Below are 18,613 nucleotides of genomic sequence, written 5' to 3'. Positions count from 1 at the left end.
AAAATAGTTTTCACTTGACTCTTAAATTACAAAAAGTCAGTGCCCAGGGGTCATTGCCAGGGAAAGTGTTCCAAAGGCATGGTACTACCACCAAAAATGGCCAGCTACCACCTACCAAACAAAATAGCAGAATAGACCCAAGATCTTGGCCCTGATGATGATCTGAGTGACCTAGAAAAATTGTTTGGGGAAGATACAGTGGGAGACCCAGGCTACTTGAGGCTTTACAGGCCAAAACTAGCACTTCAAATTGTGTCTAGAAACAGACATGTGGTTCATATGGATCTTTTAACACAAGACAAGGTATGTTTGTTATGACACATCTGGCTAATATCTTGTGCCCTCCAGTGAAAATGGAATGGCATTTTTGTGTATTTCCTCATGTAATTTCTCACTGCATTGGTAATGCTTCTTGTTTTGTTTTTTTACTTTAATTAAAGGATTGTTAATGCCAACCATTCAGCTTAATGTTAGTAGCAAATTAAAACAGAGGTGGATGTCCTAGAGCACAAGAAAGATTTAAAAGTTCTTCAGGTTTTCCAACGCTATTGTGGTGCTGCGTAGCAGTCAGAATGTCAGGTGAGGATCTAGTTCAAATCCCTGCTTTATCATGAAGCTCATTAGCAGGGCAATCCTACAGAGTTACTCTGGCCTAAACCCACTGAAATCAATGGGTTTAGATTGGAGTAAATTAGCATATGATTGCACTATGAGTGACCTTGGGGCAAGCAGTCTTTCTCCTTATCCTGTCTCTTAATATTGTTGTAAGGATAAAATAACCAGTGGGGCCATGTATGGTTCCCTAAGTTCCTTGGTGGAAGGACACAACAAAAAGAAATAAGTAGTGCTGAAAGGAACTTTCCCTTCTCAAATTTAAAAGAAAAATCTGCCAATAAATGCGCTTGCTCACTCAAAAGAATTTCAGAGCAAAGGACGTTTCCCATGGTTAATATACATAGTTGTCTGTATTATTTTAGAGCCCACCAATTGTTTAAGCCACCTTGATGTCCTGGAGAGGCAGGATAAAATGATTTAAATAAATACATTTTTATATACTTCAGTTTGGATTCTTTAACATAATCATATAAATCCACTGAAGGAAACAGGATTACTTATCCTGTCTCTTAATATTGTTGTAAGGATAAAATAACCAGTGGGGCCGTGTATGGTTCCCTAAGTTCCTTGGTGGAAGGATACAACAAAAAGAAATACGTAGTGCTGAAAGGAACTTTCCCTTTTCACATTTAAAAGAAAAATCTGCCAATAAATGCGCTTGCTCACTCAAAAGAATTTCAGAGCAAAGGACGTTTCCCATGGTTAATATACATAGTTGTTTGAATTATTTTAGAGCCCACCAATTGTTTAAGCCACCTTGATGTCAGTTTGGATTCTTTAACATAATTATATAAATCCACTGAAGGAAACAGGATTAGAAGACTGCTACTTTCCTTAGGAATGCAATGTCCATTCCTTACTTCAGTCTGCCTAGTTCAGTTCTCTAACTAAACTTTCCCCCTTGTTAAAACTTAAACCTCCTCTGCTTAATGCATGCATTTATTTATTTAGATATTTATACCCCACATTTTCTCCCCAGCAGAGACACAAATAGGCTTACATTTGTTATCCCCTCCCACATTTTATCCTCACAACAAACAACTCTGTGAAATAGTTAGATTGAGAATGAGTGACTGGGCCAAGGTCACACAGTGAGTCTCCGTGGCAGCATGGGGATTCAAATCTGGGTCTCCCAGATCCTAGTCCAACACTCTAACCACTACACCACACTGCATTATGACACAATATCTGGAGGTGTGTCTAATAACGCTGTACGTTCATGCTGCTCACCTGTCGGATATAGTTGATTTGAGCTTCCTGCTCAATATCTGAGTCTAATTCTGGCACATCAGATAAATCAGAATCTGATTCTTCGCTGTGTGAATCAATGCCACTTTCTGCATAAAGGAGAATACATCAAATGACGCTAATCATCAAAGGGCAATGAAAAACTAAAGTTATGTTTCCCTGGAATAATTAATGCAAAAACTCCAAGAACACTGCCAGTTCTACAACAAAAATGTACAAAGAGGCTGGATAACCAAACACGGCATTGACTGAGCTCTCTGAAGCACTATCACATAGAAGACAGCAAAATTTGTTCTCTGCAGCACCAGAGGGCAAGACTAGATCCAATGGGTTTAAGTTACAAGAAGGAAATATTTCAGTTTAATATTAGGAGAAACCTTTTAACTGTAAGAACAGTTAAATGGAATTCATTCCCTTGGGGGGAAGGGCCTCTCCCCCGCTGGAGATTTTCAAACAGGCTAGATAGAGATTCAGGTTGGGAATGCTCTAGCTTTGGATGTCCTGCAATGAACAGAAGTTTGGATTAGATGGCCTGTAAGGCCCTTTCAACTCTATGGGCGCGATCACACGCACAATTAGCTGCAACATAGGCGTGAATGCCGGGCGGATTTAAAGGGTGTGATCAGACACGAATATCTGGGAAGCACCCCGCACCCGTCGTTAACCCATTTTGCTTTGCTGCAGAAGTGGAGTAAAAGGACACCAGGGAAAGTCCAGTAGCAAACGGGTTGCTACGGGCCACGGACGGACCTTCCCCTGCCTGATCGCTCCAGTGTGCTCTCATGGTGTCGGGATGGTCTGATCAGACCATCCCAACTCCGCGCCTTTGTCCCCCCCCCCGCCTTCTCAGTATGTGCATCATCGCACACTGCATAGGGAGCCCTCAGTGCTGAGATGCGATTCATCGTTTCCTTGTTTAAGCAAATCGGAAACAAATGGCAACCACCACCCCGACTCACCCATGGTTGTGTCTGATCACGCAGTGGCGGGCTGCCCCCGCAGCTTCAAAGGACTGTGTGATCGCACAACTGCGGGTCAAATTCCTCCGGAGGGAATAGCCTCGCTTCCCCCCCGGTTTATCTTGCATGTGTGATCGCCACCTATGATTCTGTTTTGCCTTCCTACAGACACAGCAGCACCAATAGATCAGAATGTCTACAAGTTTACTGTGGATCAAAGCCATAGTGATCAGGTAAAGTTGTAAAATCTTTCCATGCAAGAAAATTGCCACCTTATTTACATATATGTAAGGTTCATGCCCTGACCTGGATAGCCCAGGCTAGTCTGATCTCATCAGATTTCAGACGCTAAGCAGGGTCAGCCCTGGTTAGTACTTGGATGGGAGACTACTGAGGAAGTCCAGGGTTGCTGCACTGACACAGGCACTAGCAAACCACCTCTGAATGTCTGTTGCCTTGAAAACCCTATGGGGCCGCCATAAGTAGGCTGTGACTTAATGGCAAAAAAAAAAGCTCCATGAAACACTTAGGAGTGTTTCTGGTTGGCTGAAGCTACATATTTCTGCAGGTTTCTTCCAGCTGAGATGAATTTAATATGTGACTGATTTAATATGTGAGTATACCCTGAACAGCATGCATCCTGCCTCTGTACTGTTTGAATTAATCTCTGCCTGAGGCAAACATGGGTCTTTATTAAAATAAAAAGTAATGAACATACTAGGTTCAAGCATTCTAAAGAGATAATAATGAAAAGTTTCCTTTCCACCTATCAAAGTCTCCCTTTCTATATACTTCTGAAAACAGAAACTTGCATTTTACTACCTTGGGGTGTTGTTTCAAGGATTCCATTTGTTATACCTTCTGGAATAAACCGCCACTGAAAAACAGAATGATCTGCACCTCCAGTACTTATTACCCACTGAAAGTCATGTGACCAGCGGACATTTGTGGCATGTGCAGAGTGACCAACATATTTTCTAAATTTGGCTCCTAGAAGTAAAAATAAGAATTGAAAATTAAGCCTTTAGTTAGCAATATAAACTGCAAGATCAGATACGAATTCCAAGATGCAAGACAGCTGAATAAGGCCTAGGTAGTAACAAAATATGGACATCTAGGAAAAGTACAAAAGAACAGCAAAGACCATTATTAGCAGAGCATATATTCTGCTATACATATATTTTATGCAATAGAAAAAATATTTTTAATTCATTATATTGGATCTTAATAGACCTTGATTGAAAACTGAAGAAGCAAAAAGCCTGGGACTAGTGAGAAATATCTGGGCATAGCACCCACTACGTTATTCCTGCAATAAAATCAAAATCTCTACCTGTCTCTGTGGTCCTGATTGAAAAAGACAAAGTAAGCTGAGGACAATAAAGAAATCAATAAAGGATCAGTGTTCTTAAGGCATCCACTAATACAGGCAATTTATAGTACAATCCTGTTATGACTTGCTCCAGTCTAAACCCAATGGCTTAGACTGGAGTAACTCTGCATGGAATTGCACTGTGAAAGATATCAAGCTGCTAGGTCCTGAAAAATGAACCAGGTAACATATATTTTGAGGAAATTTAGATGTTTCCCACATTATTGAGAAATTTGAGGGTCCCCCCTCAAATTTCTTTGAGCACTGCCTAAAGGTATTTTAATGTCACTTGTATAGCACTATGGCGAGATACAGACAATAAAGCTAAAAGGAAAGTCCTTGCAAGGCTTAACTATATCACTAGTAGTCTTTTCTTCTGATAATGCTGAAGTCTGCTTTGGAAAGTAATTGAAAAGACATTGATAGCAAAATGTTTTGAAAGCCAACAGAGCTCAGTATAACAGAGAAAGATCACTACCCCTGTACTCAGCAACTTCTAACAGTATCCTATTCCGTTTTCTGAACAATGGTGTATGAACATGTCAACCAGGATAATAATTAAAACTGCCAGGATAATAATTAAAACAATGGATTGGTTCCTGACCCTCCAATCTATGGTTTGACTCTTATGTGAATGAACTTTCTGCTTGTGACTTTACTTTGCAGTTCTGGTTTCCAACCAACCAAACTACAGTTTGTCAAAAAAGAGGAAGTGGAAGAATGAATCCAGGTGCAGGGAGAGGAGAGGAGGGGAGGGCACATGTTTTGGGCAACAAATGGCCAAAGCATAATTTTCTACAACGTGAACCAAGACTAGAACAAATTTCTAACAATTTGTTAGCATATATCTTTTAAAAGTTCAAAAGATAACAGGGTGCTAAAGAAAACAGTAAACAGCTGAACCAGTGGTCTTAGAGACAGTTAGTACTGTATGACTCCTGCAAAATAACCTTCAGGTCTGGAATTCAGAGCTGATTGGCAGCTTGCAAAACTCAATAAACGCTGAACTTTTCTGTGCTTGCAGGACGTGCCAGGCCTTAACAAACTCCCATCCATGTTGGAGCGGGACTGCCTAAGGAAGTCAGGAAGTAGGGTTTCCAACCTCCAGGTGGGGACTGGAGATCTCCTGGGATTATAACTGATCTGCAGGTGACAGAGATCAGTTTGCCTGGAGATAATGGCCACTTTGGAAGGTGGACTCTATGGTGTCGTACCTTGCTGTGGTCCCTTCCCTCCCCAAACCCCACCCTCCTCGGGCTCCACCCCCAAATCTCCAGGTATTTCCAACCTGGGGCTGGCAACCCTATCAGGAAGGGTCCCACATTTTTGGCTTTCTGCAAACTATGTAAAACAGAACTGTTCAGGATGGCTTTTTTTATATAAAGGAACATGGCCGCATTGTTACAGATGGATTCAGGAAGATGTTTTAATAGAGGGAATGGGACTGTAGACTGTACTGCTCATATGTATTATCTGTTGTATGTTTTTTTCTTGCTGTCGCTGCATTGTATTTCTGATTACGTATTTATTTGTTTGTTTGTTTTATTAAATTTATATCCCACCTTCCCCATGGGCATAGCAGGCTCAGCGCGGCTTCCAAACAAACCAATCTGCACTCAATGCAGATTTAGTGCGGCTTCCAAACCAACCAATCTGCACTCAATGCAGATTTACAATTAAAATTAAAAAACACATAAATCAATTAAGATTAAAACCTATAAACAATCTAACAGATATACAATATACCTCAATAAATGATGTTAATACCAGCAATATAGAATCTGCGGTCCCTGGAGGGGAGGCCATATCAGGTGGATGCCCGCTGCCTCGACTGAAAGCCTGGCGGAAGAGCTCCATCTTACAGGCCCTGTGGAACTGTAACAGGTTCCACAGGGCCCTGATCTCATAAGAGAGCTCATTCCACCAGGTGGGGGCCAGGGCTGAAAAGGCCATGGCCATAGTTGAGGCAAGTTGAACATCCTTAGGGCCAGGGACTACCAGGAGATGCTGGTTTACAGAACACAATGTGCTGCGTGGCTCAAAGATACCACTTCTTCCACTGTTTAACATTTTATGTTTAATACTTATGCCTTCTTTCAGATTTCTGCAATCCTAGTTCTATTACATTGTTTATGTCACCTAATCCTATTGATTGTGAGGACTTACATCATGTAATCCGCCTTGAGCCTCAGTGAGAAAGGCAGACTATAAAGAACACAAATAAATAAATAACTCTTTCTGGGTCATGTCAAGCTTAAACTCAGCACTTTCTATTGTAACACACTCAACACTTCCCCAACTGATGAGTAATCTGGGGTGGGGCAACACTTTAAGAGCTTGTCAGTTTGGATGAGAGAGATTTAAAACATTTTTGTGATATGCAGGTATTCAGTAATATACACTTAACCATGCAGGAGAAGATGGAGCATCCTAGCCTACAAAGTAGCACGAGTTTCTCAAAAAGCAAGCCTCTTGTTCTAGGTAGCTGCAAAACCCAGCTCTGTTTCCCCTTCCTGACTACATTACAAATCTCCCAAACCTTTGCTCTAATTCCTACCTAAATATGTAGCTGTGCATAAATTAACTGATCATCACCGGCCTTAATTAAGCAATCAGGTGTAGGTAGGATGGTGTCTTACCTTTCTTTAGACAAGGAAATCTGAACAATTTAACCAAACCAAAGTCATCTCCCGTCACCAGGACTGCATTGTTGTAATTTCCATCGACAGAATTGATATCAGTAACATTACTATACTTCGGCCAGATTCCATTCACTTCTGATCCTATTACACAAGTCCAGGAGGCCCAATGAATCCCTTTGATCTCATCTTTGCTTGTTAAAGGTTTTCCAGCTGAAAACAATCAGGTTAATAAGCTGTTTAACCATTTGTGTTAACACAGCACTTGGTACACTCTATGGCTTTCAAACTTTCTGCTTTGAAGGAACCTTTCCGCAGCAATGGATCTCTTGTATGTCTGCCACAAAATGCATTGATACAGAAAAAAAGCTAGTTTCAGAGGGCAGTCATGTTATTCTACAGTATAACAGCTAGATTTGAGTCCAGTAGTGCCTTAGAAACCAACAAGAGTTTCAGGATGTAAGCTTCTGAGAATCGATGCTCTAACAAAGGGAGCATTGACTTTTAAAAGCTTATACCCCCCTCTCCAACTTGTTGGCCTCTAAACTGCTACTGGACTTGAATCTAGCAGAAAAAGCTATGGTCCAATACAGCTTCAATAGCCAGTATTAAAAAGAAAGACTCTACTGCCAATGAATCTCTATGGATTTAGAGTAGCATCGCTGTATCTCTTGGCATCCACAGTGAAAACCCTATATGTGTTGCAATGGAAAACGGGATAGTGCCCACATCAATTTAATAATGGAAGTGCCAGTAAGGATTATGCTGTGACTGTACCTACTTGATGAAATTCCTGGACATCACAGAAGAACACATTCTAGGGCACCACATACGACACTGGCTGGACCTTACTGTTAACCAGCAAGAACACAGAATGCACAGAAGAACACACTCCCAACACTACCTTGTGTTTGTACATTCTAGGAGAAGATTGGCTTTGGTAGGTAAGATGTCTTTCAAGGACTTTTGTGGGGCATTATTAATTTTTTCACTGAGGAACATTTGATCACCTTTTGAACTACACCAGGATCCCCAGAGTACTCTTTGGAAACCACTCTTTTATATCAGTATGTCTCATCTGAGTCCAGTGGTTTAACTCAAAAATATGGAGACCAAATTATAAAAGAAGAAGAAGAAGCATAATCTATACCTATTACATCTATGTATCTATTTCTCAAATGTGGCTGATCTGTGAAAGGAGATTTTTCTCCAAACTTGCCCCCCCCCAGGCTTGCAGAAAAATCTTAAAGTTTTAAAAAATAAATGGGGAGGGGATTAAATCCCTGTTGTGGGCCAGCCTGCTTTAGCTGAGGATCACTCAGCTGATGCTGATAACATTCCCGTCAGCAACTCTGAGGCTCAACCAGCTGATGCTGTCAACAACCCTAAGACGGCGGAGGCAAGTCCTAGTGCCTCAGTTGCTGAGGACAGCATGTGCTCCAGCCCCATAAGCACTGGGAACACGGAAGAGACAACCTGATACAGCGCCTCAACAACCCAAGATCTTGGGGATACTTCACAAGCTGCCTTGCCTCCCCTTTCTCTGGAGCCAGGAGAACACAGGAGGCAACAGGTGTGCTTGGAGCTCCTTGAGAGGAGGCAGAGCATGCGCCTCACTGCCCAGCGACTGCCAAATCAAGAGCAAACCTGGGGTTAGTGAGCCAAATGGATGGTTCTCTCGCAAGCAATTAGACCCAGCTGTGAGCTGCCCATAAAGGATGGGACTTCAGATGGGGTAGGTGTGGGAGCAACTCATCAACTTTCTGGAGACGTGCAATCACACCACCCGGACATGTTTCTGTCTGCAACTCTTGAACATTTGGGTTTGACCCTGGACCTGCTCGACTATACCTCTTGGACCTGCTCAGACTCTGCTTCTTGGACCCTCAGCTGGCTTCCCTTGTGTATGACTCTGACTGAACTCTCGACTTTGTACTTCTGGTTAGTGATTCTGTCTTGTCCCCTTGGTCTCAGCTGAGTCTGCTCTGACCCAGGACAATCCCTCCCCAAACAAAAAAGGCTCCCAGTGACCCTGCAGTTGGCACAGCAGTTCTTGGGGGCCCTGCAGCCAGCTTGGAAGCTCCTAGGGTAGACTGAGAAGGGGTGGAGGAAAGAGAGAGGGAACACTGAAAAGGACTGGGGGGTAAGAAAGGGGGAAGATTGACATACAAAGGGTGAGGGGAGAAAGGGAGTAAGAGAGAATTCCTAGAGAAGGGGTGGGGAGAGAAATAGAGGGTGAAGACTGACATAGAAGGGGTCAGGGAGAAGGGCGTGAGGGTAGATAAGTGATGGGGACAGAAAGACAGAGGGGGAAACTTTGACAGAGAAGGGGGGAGAAGATAAAAAGCAAAGATGGGGGAATACCTCCTCCCCACAAGATTCTTGCGGGACCCTACAGTTGTATCTATATAATGAAACATTTCTGTCCTCCTGAAATCTATGCAGTAATTCCTGGTATGAAATTGACCAAAACAGTACCAACCTACTACTCAATAAAATTAGGCAGATACTCTTCCTAAACTCTGCTTTCTGTATCCCCTACCTATAGAGGTGAGGTGGGTAGTGACCAGAAACACAGCTTTTACTGTAGTAGCACCTTGGCTTTGGGATGCCTCCCCTCTGACACTTACTTTATTGTTCTTTAGGCATGAGATAAAAACATTTCTCTAATGATGGGTACCACATTTTAAAGATGTCTTTATGGTCTGCATCTAGTACATTTTCATATATATTTTTATGTCTGTTGTTTTCATTATTTTATTATATTTTTAAGCTTGTGAGCCATCTTGAATAGGTCTCAGAAAGGTGGTACCTAAATTCTTTAAATTAATAAAGAGATATATATTAGAGAGAGTTACTGCTCCCAATCATGATTATAATTTGTTTTTTTAATATTAGGGATCATTTTAAGGCTGTTAAGCTTTGAAAGAAACAGTTTCATATTCATTGGACAGCCAGAAAATCTATGCTTTGGATATATTTAATATATAGAATCATAGAGTTGGAAGGGGCCATACAGAACATCTAGTCCAACCCCCTGCCCAATGCAGGACCAGCCTAAAGCATCTCTAACAAATATTCGTCCAGCCTCTTCTTGAAAGCTGTCAGTGAAGGGGAGCTAACCACCTCCCAAGGCAGCTGATTCCACATTTGAATCACTCTGACCATGAAAAAGTTTTTCCTAATATCCAGCTGATACCTTTCTGCATGTAATTTAAACCCGTTGCTTCAGGTCCTATCCTCTGCTGCCAACTGGAACAACTTCTTGCCCTCCTCCAAATGACATCCTTTCAAATATTTAAAGAGAGCAATCATGTCCCCCCTCAATCTCTTTTTCTCCAAACTAAACATTCCCAAGGCCCTTGGCCTTTGCTCATAGGGCTCAGTCTCCAGACCCCTGATCATCCTTGTCGCTCTCTTCTGCACCCTCTCGATTTTGCCCACATCCTTTTTGAAGTGAGGCCTCCAGAACTGCACACAGTACTCAAGGTGCGGCCTGACCAAGGCAGTATACAGCGGAGCTATGATGTCCTGCGATTTCGATGCTATGGCCCTTTTAATGCAACCCAAGACTGAATTTGCCTGTTTTGCCACCGCATCACACTGACTGCTCATATTTAGTTTACAGTCCACTCTTACCCCAAGATCTGTTTCGCATACACTACTCCCTAGAAACGTATCCCCCATCCAGTATTTGTGCTTGACATTTTTGTGGCCCAGATGTAATACTGTGCATTTATCTTTGTTGAATTGCATCCTGTTCGCAACTGCCCACTTCTCCAGAGTATTCAGGTTTTGTTGAATTTTAACTCTGTCTTCTTCAGTGTTTGCTACTCCTCCCAGCAAATTTAATGAGTACCCCTTCTACCCCTTCATCCAGGTCTTTGATAAATATATTGAAAAGTACCAGGCCCAAAACCAAGCCCTGCAGCACCCCACTGGACACCTCCCTCCAATCTGATGAAATGCCATTGACCCCCACTCTTTGGATGCAGTCCTCTAACCAGTTCCCTATCCAATGAACAGTCCAGTCCACAGTCTTCCAGTTTTCCCATCAGAATATCTTACTTTGGCTGAAATGAAAACATGCATTCATTTCAGACTCCACTCACTCGAAGACGTAGATACTGAGCACACATAATGAACAAACTGGAAATAGAATTAATTATACAATTCCTTTCTTTTCCAGAAACAGCATGATTCTTCTTTTTGAATGAAATGGAAGCTATACAGATTTAGAGATAGTCAGGAGGCGATTCTAGACTTTTATGCTAAGTATAAATCCCTGGGTTTGTTTTTTTCCCCCAAAGCCATCTATAACTGCAATACAAATTCACAGAATATGCTTTATTTAGTCTCTAACATGCCACAAATAACAGATACACATTACCCAAATGCATTTCCTCACTGCAATGACAGCAAACAGCTTTTCAAAAGAGCCCCATTAAAGGCTTGATACCGTATGATATGGAGCATTCCAGCTTGCATATTTAACTGCTTTCCAGATTCTAAATATATTCAGTGCCCTATGTCTTATTTCTTACTCTGCTTAAACTTATTCTTATTGACTTTTGAATGTCTTCATTCTCTTACTCCCACTTACCTCTTCTTCTCTGTCTTTGGCCTTTTTTTGCTCCTCTGATGCACTTGTCCTCCTTAAAACCAAAATTACTGCCTCTCCTGGGATACTGGGTCCCCTTTCCCTTCAGCCCCCTGTTCATTTTGTAGCCTTTGCTCAACTGGTATATTTAAATACTGGATGAAAAACTTAATTTTATGGTGTTCATAACCTCTTCCTTTTCTCCCTGCTTCCTTTGCTTTGATTGTAAGCTTGAGGATGTCTCATGGAGGGGAGAGATTATGATGATTTGGAAATCATAGCTGATTCTGAACATTTCAATCCTGATATTGACTAATTTTGGTGATTTAGGGTCAGATCTAGACCCTCCCCATTACTAATCTAACTCCAAACATAGCCACCAATTTAAGAATTAACTGTGTATGAAAAAGGCAGCAGCCCTGCCACAAGTGTAACTGTATTACTTTACTTATCTGATATGAAACTATTTACAGTTTAGTATAACGTAATCCAGAGTATGTTATTCACACTTGAGTCCTATTGAAGTTAATAGGTCATGCTGCATAGTTCAGATCTACTAGAGTGGGTCTTAGGTCCACTTGTCTCTGGATCATGCCATTGTTGATATAGTGATAAAACATTAAGATTGATAATTTTAAAACATTATATTTGGGTTTATTGCAAACAAGATACTCAGGTACAACAGATTAAGAGAAATTCTGACTTACATGGCATCCTGTAGAAGAAGCGTTCTCCAGCACCATCATTAGTTTGCAAGAACTTGCTGTCCAAAGACCAATCAATATGTGTGATAAAACTAGAAGACTTGCTGCATTCTCCTGTTTTTTTGTAGCGCTGAGCAACTGCATAGATATCTACTGGACCATCATTGGATCCCACAGCAAGGAAGCAGCCATCTGGTGAAAACTTCATTTCATGAATTACTTCTTTCCTATCTTTAATATGAACTACCTCTGTCATATCTCTACAAAATCAAGATATAAAATGACAAAAGACAAAAAAATCAAGATTTATAAGTGAGAGAAGTTAATGGTCATGCACATTCATTTGAAATAAAACTTAATAAAAACAGACATGTCTAAGCCATGTGCCTTGTGATTATATCACCATGATTTGCCTTGTCAAAGAATATATTTTGCAAGTTATCTCTGGTTTAGACAGTAAGGTGACATTTTTTGTTTGGTCTTATCTGTTTAGTGTCTCTTGAAGGTTCTTCAGACCCTGAATGTAAACAGATATGACAGCGCATCTAACTTAACACAGTTGCTGAAGGAAAACTCAAGAAAATGCATCTAAAAGGCTTGAAATTTGACCCTCAAGTTACTTTACTGGGCTTAGCATGATAGACAGCAACTAAATTAGTATAACTTGGTTCACTCATCTGTTTTGTCCTCAATGCATCCAGGGTGACCAGTGCTGAAAACTGAACACATGAACTCATACTACATTGAAGTGCACTTGCAACATTTCTGCCTCCTAATTTATTTATTTTTATTTTATTGGGCTTGTATCCCGCTCTCCCCACAAGCAGGCCAGAGCGGGTTCCATCAATATTACTACAATTTACAGTAACAATTAAAATCAATTTAAAACAACAATTTAAAACAGTACAAAGTCATAAAATACCATGCAAAATCTAATCAAATGTCTCAGCAATTAAGATGGAACAGTAATGTGGGTTCCCAGGTAGCTGTTCAAATCCAGGACACTGATGAGAGGCCAACCAAAAGGGGGGGACGGCCACTGCCTCAACTAAAACCCCGGCAGAAGAGCTCCATCTTGCAGGCCCTGTGGAATTGTAGCAATCCTGGAGGGCCTGCTTTAGCTGCATCAACTGCAGCAGCCAGAAGTTGGTGTGACCCCACACTAACCCAAAATTAGATAACTCTTCATTAATCTTTGATGAAATTTTTAAAGCATTTCAGTTTAGATTTTGTTAGACAGATTTTCCTAGTTCATTTTATGCACTACTGTAGTAACAATATCACTTGTTTCTATCTTCCTCCCTTGAAAAATGTTTTCAAGATGTTTGCATTTCTACTAGTGTTCTAAAATGATAACCCATTTAAATTTAAACATTTAAAATGTTTCAAGCTAATATGATTCAACTGTTAAATAATTATTTGCTAGAACTCTACAACAAATGATGTGTAACAGAAAAGTACAAAGAGCTCTTCATTGTATGGCAAGAACAGTCCATGGAAAAGCTACATTTGATATGAAGGCATTTCTAGAAAAATGGGATAGTAATGAATAGAAATAATTAGCATACTTGGGCATTTTCCAATGCAAAATATAAAGTTTAAACAAATCACTTAATTTCAGGATTTTGCAGATATGTGACAGGCATAGCAAAAATCTTTCAACTGCATGCATTTGTTTAAAAATGTATATAGCATTAGGGCTTTTCACTTAGATCCATTAATGAATTACTTCACCTTTGCTTTTTGCCCCTCTTTCTCTGTGGAACACCAAAAAGTAGCAAGTCCTAAACTAGAGAAGCCCTGAATGTAGTTTTTTCTTCTTTAAGCCAACATTGGCATAGGAAAGGGGTGGGGAGTGAGAAAACATCTTTATTGGGTTTGTGGTGCAGGAGAAAAGGGGGTTAACTCTTCCACACACAAATGGGCTTCTGCAGCTACTATTGGAGGGTACACAAGGCAACTCTTAAGTTTACCCTAGTAGAGAAAATAACCACTTGGGGTGTGTGTCTGAGATTAAGACATCATATAGAGGAATACCGCCCTTCCTGCTGCCATTGTCCCTCACTGCTGCTAATTGGCATAAAAACATGCTGGAAATCCATTCACAGATCTTCCAGCATCTTATCTGGCTGATTATATTTTAAAAATCACACTGTCAGTTTGTGCGTATTGTCCACACTTTCATGTTCAATGTTCATGCACACCATCTACTGAACTCATTGTGATCTGTGACATAATTGTACAAATTCTATTCAGAATCCACTCCTCATTTCTCATAAAATGGCTGCTAGTGCTGAAATTCACATTCTCCTACCTCACTCTCAGAACAATGAAAGAACCATCTTTCATTCCCAGGGCTAGCTGAGATCCATCAGGACTGAAAGATACACTCCGCACGGCTTCCTCCATATTACAACGGGCAATCAAGGCATGGTCAGCTAGGCTCCATAAACTACACAACATTAAGGACCAAAGAAAAGTGTTTATCATTATAGAATGTGTCTTTTTTGTGGTTAAGAAAAACAGTGATATGGAATTTTTGAATCAGATGATCTCAAGTATCTCACAATTTAAGCCATCAGAAACAGCCAGTATCAACTGTTAAAAATTATTGAAGCCAGTCTCCTAGAAAACTGTCTTCTTCTATCCCAGCTCTAAAACTGATACAATTGCATGAGATCAAATTGAAGTGACACATAGATTAGGTTTAAGGAAGGGAATTCAGTGAAAGTGTTTAGTTTCATTTAAAATTATGGCAGTGCAACGAATGTACAGTGCAATCCTAAAAGGAGTTACACTCTTCTAAACTCATTGACTTAACTGGATTTAGAAAGGTTTAATTCTGTTTAGGATTGCACTGGTAAACCTGCTCTTAAGTTTGAATCTACAAAGAATAACGGGACCTCAGACTTCATCTTCATCAACATTTAAAAATACAAGAAACAAACATCACAGCAAAAAGAAAGCCTACATGTGTAAACATGTAAAAAAAACCCATAAATCTCTGGTATAACATAGAAGTTACAAAGACTGAGAGGCAGCTGTTGAAAACACCAGTGTTGCATCTCCTTCTCCTCTTTTTCTTGGTAATATCTACTAAGACAAAATGCATAGCATGCTATCATGATTTTGTGAGTTTGCCTACCTCCACTAATGGCAGCCAGCAAAATAAAACAAAGTGGGATGGGGGAAACTGCCCTATCAGTATGCCACATTATAGATTTTACTTTGCTAGATGTCATAAGAGAGAAACAAGCAGGAGAGGCAGAATACTATTTATGGCAGCAGTCACATGACCACTGCAATGCCTACTTTCAGCCTGAGAAGGTAAAGAAAGATATATTACTACAGCTCAGAACTGTTCCACATATTATAGAGCTCAGTTTCACAAGTCCCTTGACAATGGGCACACACCATGGAAAAGTGTGATTAATTAGGAACTCCCTGGTGCATTTATCCTTTCCATATCTGTGCTCAACATGGGCACGTGCTGAGCACAAGCTCCTATTCCAAGCTGCCTAGACATAACTGCTGGATGCTGGAAAATGAAGCTGGGGTGGGGGTGGGGGTTCATTTCATGTGGATGGTATGAAAATTTGAACCAAACACTCTTTGAGCCCTTGGCATGCATTTTGAGAACAATTATACATTTAATACTCTGCAGAACCAGAACTGAGCCAGGGCAGAAATATAGTCAACCCTTAAGACCAGTTTATATGGTCTAAAATAGAATAGGGTAGGAACCCATCCAGAATAGAACCCCTGATTTTTTTGGCAGCTACACAGCTATTGTAACCAGTTTGGTTGACCAGTTTGGTGTAGTGGTTAAGTGCGCGGACTCTAATCTGGGAGAACCGGGTTTGATTCCCCACTCCTCCACTTGCACCTGCTGATGTGACCTTGGGCCCATCACAAGCTCTGGCACAGCTGTCCTTGAAAAAGAGCAGTTTCTGTCAAGAGCTCTCTCAGCCCTGCCTACATCACAGGGTGTCTGTTGTGGGGAAAGGAAGGGAAAGGAGATTGTAAGCCACTCTGAGACTCCTTTGGGCAGTGAAGGGCGGGGTATAAATCCCATCTCTTCTTCTTCTTCTATTTGAATATTCACACAAATATTAAATGCTTGATTTTTGCATGCAGCTGTAACACATTGGTATGCGCAGCAGGGAAGGATGTCAAATGCCTCTCTTTTGTAAGGAGAAAATTGCAACCCTGACTGAAGTCTGCCTGAAACCCTTCTCATTGTTGCTTTTAAAATACATGCATTATCCAGAAACTTCTTTTGGAAGCTCTCCTATTCCCTTATAAAAAACCTGATTTTTGCAGAGCTCAACCAGTCCAGGTAATTCTGCTTCTGGGGGAATTACTCCAGTTTCTTCTATCAGCTACCTGGCCACGGTGGTTATTTACTAGGGCTCCTACTGATACATCCCCCAAAAATGTTACTTAGCAACCACACCAGCAAAGAAAACAAAGGAGATGCTGGAAGGTTACTCATGTTTCAACACATTTAAAAGTTTTCCTGCTGTGAGAAAAAGCGTATGGAACTAGAATAATTTTCAAAGCAGCATCATATATCACTTCAGCACTTTATTTGCTCTTATTTTAAAAAGTATTCATTGTAAAACTAGAAATGCAAACAGAAAATCACAACTGTAAACACAGGATAGGGAGGGAGACTGCCCATTGATACCTGAAAGATGTAATATTCCAGCAAAAATTAGATTTGGACATGTTATCTTGGCTAGTGGGCTTGGTTGATCATGCATTGTGCAGGCCTATCCTACAGCAGGACCATTTGGAAAAATGTGTTGTGGAACTGTGGCTGGGCTAATCAAGTGGGTAATAAATGCTAGTATGAAGACCATAAACAAAACTATCTGAATTTTTTTTAAATTTTCTTCTGTCATCAGTAGCCAACAGCTTGAATTTTATAGCTGTATCAAAATCTTGCAAAGAACAAGAACTACCAAAAATAGCTGTTGTGAAAACTGATGACCAGTGAACAGAAAGCCGTAAGAATGTTTCTGGCCTTACCGCACGGATCGATCATCACTGCCCGTGACAACTAACGGTTTCTTGGGATGCACCGCCAGAGCCCAGAGTTCTCCTTCACAGTGACCCTGCATTATCAGCATTGGCTTATCTCTTTCTCTCACAATCACCTCAAATATTTCACTGTCTTGGGTCCCTGCTAAAAGTCGATCTGCTTTCCAACACACGCTTCGGATGGACAAACCTGAGAAAAGAACAGCAATGTCTCAGAGCTGCAATAATTAGTAATCATCGTTCAGTGAAATGTTCAAGCTTCACTTTAGCATTTTTAACTCTCACTGGTTTCAGTTAGACTGAAAAGAGCTCAACTTTGCCAGGAAGGGGCTCATAGTGTGCCCTCTCTATGTAATTCATTAAAAATAACAAATGAAACATATTAGAATAGATTTTAGGCAAAAAAAAAATATTACTAAAGCTTGTATATGGAGTAATCCTCCACTCATGAGGCAATAGGTTCAGAAACATTTCAGTCCAATACACACTTACCTGGAAATAAGACCCCATAGAACACAGGCCTGTGACTCAGTAGCACAGCATTTGCTTAGCAGAAAGACGGTCCTAGGTTCAATTTTCAGCCTCTTCCATTAAAAAAGGATTTGGCAGTATGTGATGTTAAAGACCTTTTCTTATAGTACTGACCTTGATAGGCTAATGCTATGACTCAGTATAAGGCATTTTTGTGTGCACTTCCCCACAAACAGGCACCGGACTGGGATGTGAGACTGAAGTCACACATGCACTCCTAAGGAGCAGGAAAGTTGAGATGCAACCGTAAATCAACCTTTCTGTATACCTCTCAATGGATTCAGAAATCCAGCACAAGGGCACTAAAAACTGCTCTCTTTTCCCCCACAAGGACTGACTAACAGCAGAAGGCTGCAAAACATGTTATGTGTGAATTCAGAATTAAGTGTTTGGAGCTGGTCATTATGGAGAAGAGTTTGCACCAATATAAATTCTCATTAGGCCATGCTAAATTAATCAATATTTATTTGGGAGGGGACATTACTAACTGGTAGAGCACCCACTTGGCATGTACAAGGTCCCAGGTTTAATCCCTGACATCTCCAGGTAAAAGAATCAGGTAGTCGGTGACATATGAAAGACCTCTGCTAGAGATCCTGGAAAGCCACTGCCAGTCTGAGTAGACAGTACTGACTGTGATGGACCAAAGGTCTGATTCAGTACAGGGTTGCTTCATATGTTCATTTCCTTGCAATCTCATACTTTCCTGGGTATCTACATTGATTTTGCAAGTTCATAAATGTAAATTGCAAATTTATTTCAATTTAACTTATTAATTAATCAGTTAACTGTTTAGAAGGTACATGATTCATCAGCTGACATTCTTTAATTGGTTGACAGTCCCAGGACTCTTCTGCATTCTCATTTTCCACACCTGTGTGTCCCTGTTGCTTGGGGGG

General features: G+C 40.8%; 1 protein-coding gene across 1 annotated transcript in view; it reads right to left on the bottom strand.

Annotated features, from left to right (window-relative positions):
* Positions 1 to 18,613, bottom strand: part of LOC107118833 (echinoderm microtubule-associated protein-like 6) — a 159,828-nt gene that overhangs the window by 19,677 nt on the left and 121,538 nt on the right. Inside the window, exons 8-13 of the mRNA XM_015421208.1 lie at positions 17,172 to 17,373; positions 14,452 to 14,589; positions 12,141 to 12,397; positions 6,834 to 7,046; positions 3,645 to 3,812; positions 1,846 to 1,952 (exon numbers count right to left, since the gene is read on the bottom strand). Of these exons, the coding sequence (XP_015276694.1) occupies positions 1,846 to 1,952; positions 3,645 to 3,812; positions 6,834 to 7,046; positions 12,141 to 12,397; positions 14,452 to 14,589; positions 17,172 to 17,373 (1,085 nt within the window). The remainder of the gene's footprint in view (positions 1 to 1,845; positions 1,953 to 3,644; positions 3,813 to 6,833; positions 7,047 to 12,140; positions 12,398 to 14,451; positions 14,590 to 17,171; positions 17,374 to 18,613) is intronic.

The sequence above is a fragment of the Gekko japonicus genome, unplaced genomic scaffold (genome assembly GCF_001447785.1).
Source record: "Gekko japonicus isolate JY-2015 unplaced genomic scaffold, Gekko_japonicus_V1.1 scaffold261, whole genome shotgun sequence".
NCBI classification, from domain to species: Eukaryota; Metazoa; Chordata; class Lepidosauria; order Squamata; family Gekkonidae; genus Gekko; species Gekko japonicus.
This window is presented reverse-complemented; position numbering and strand designations above follow the sequence as displayed.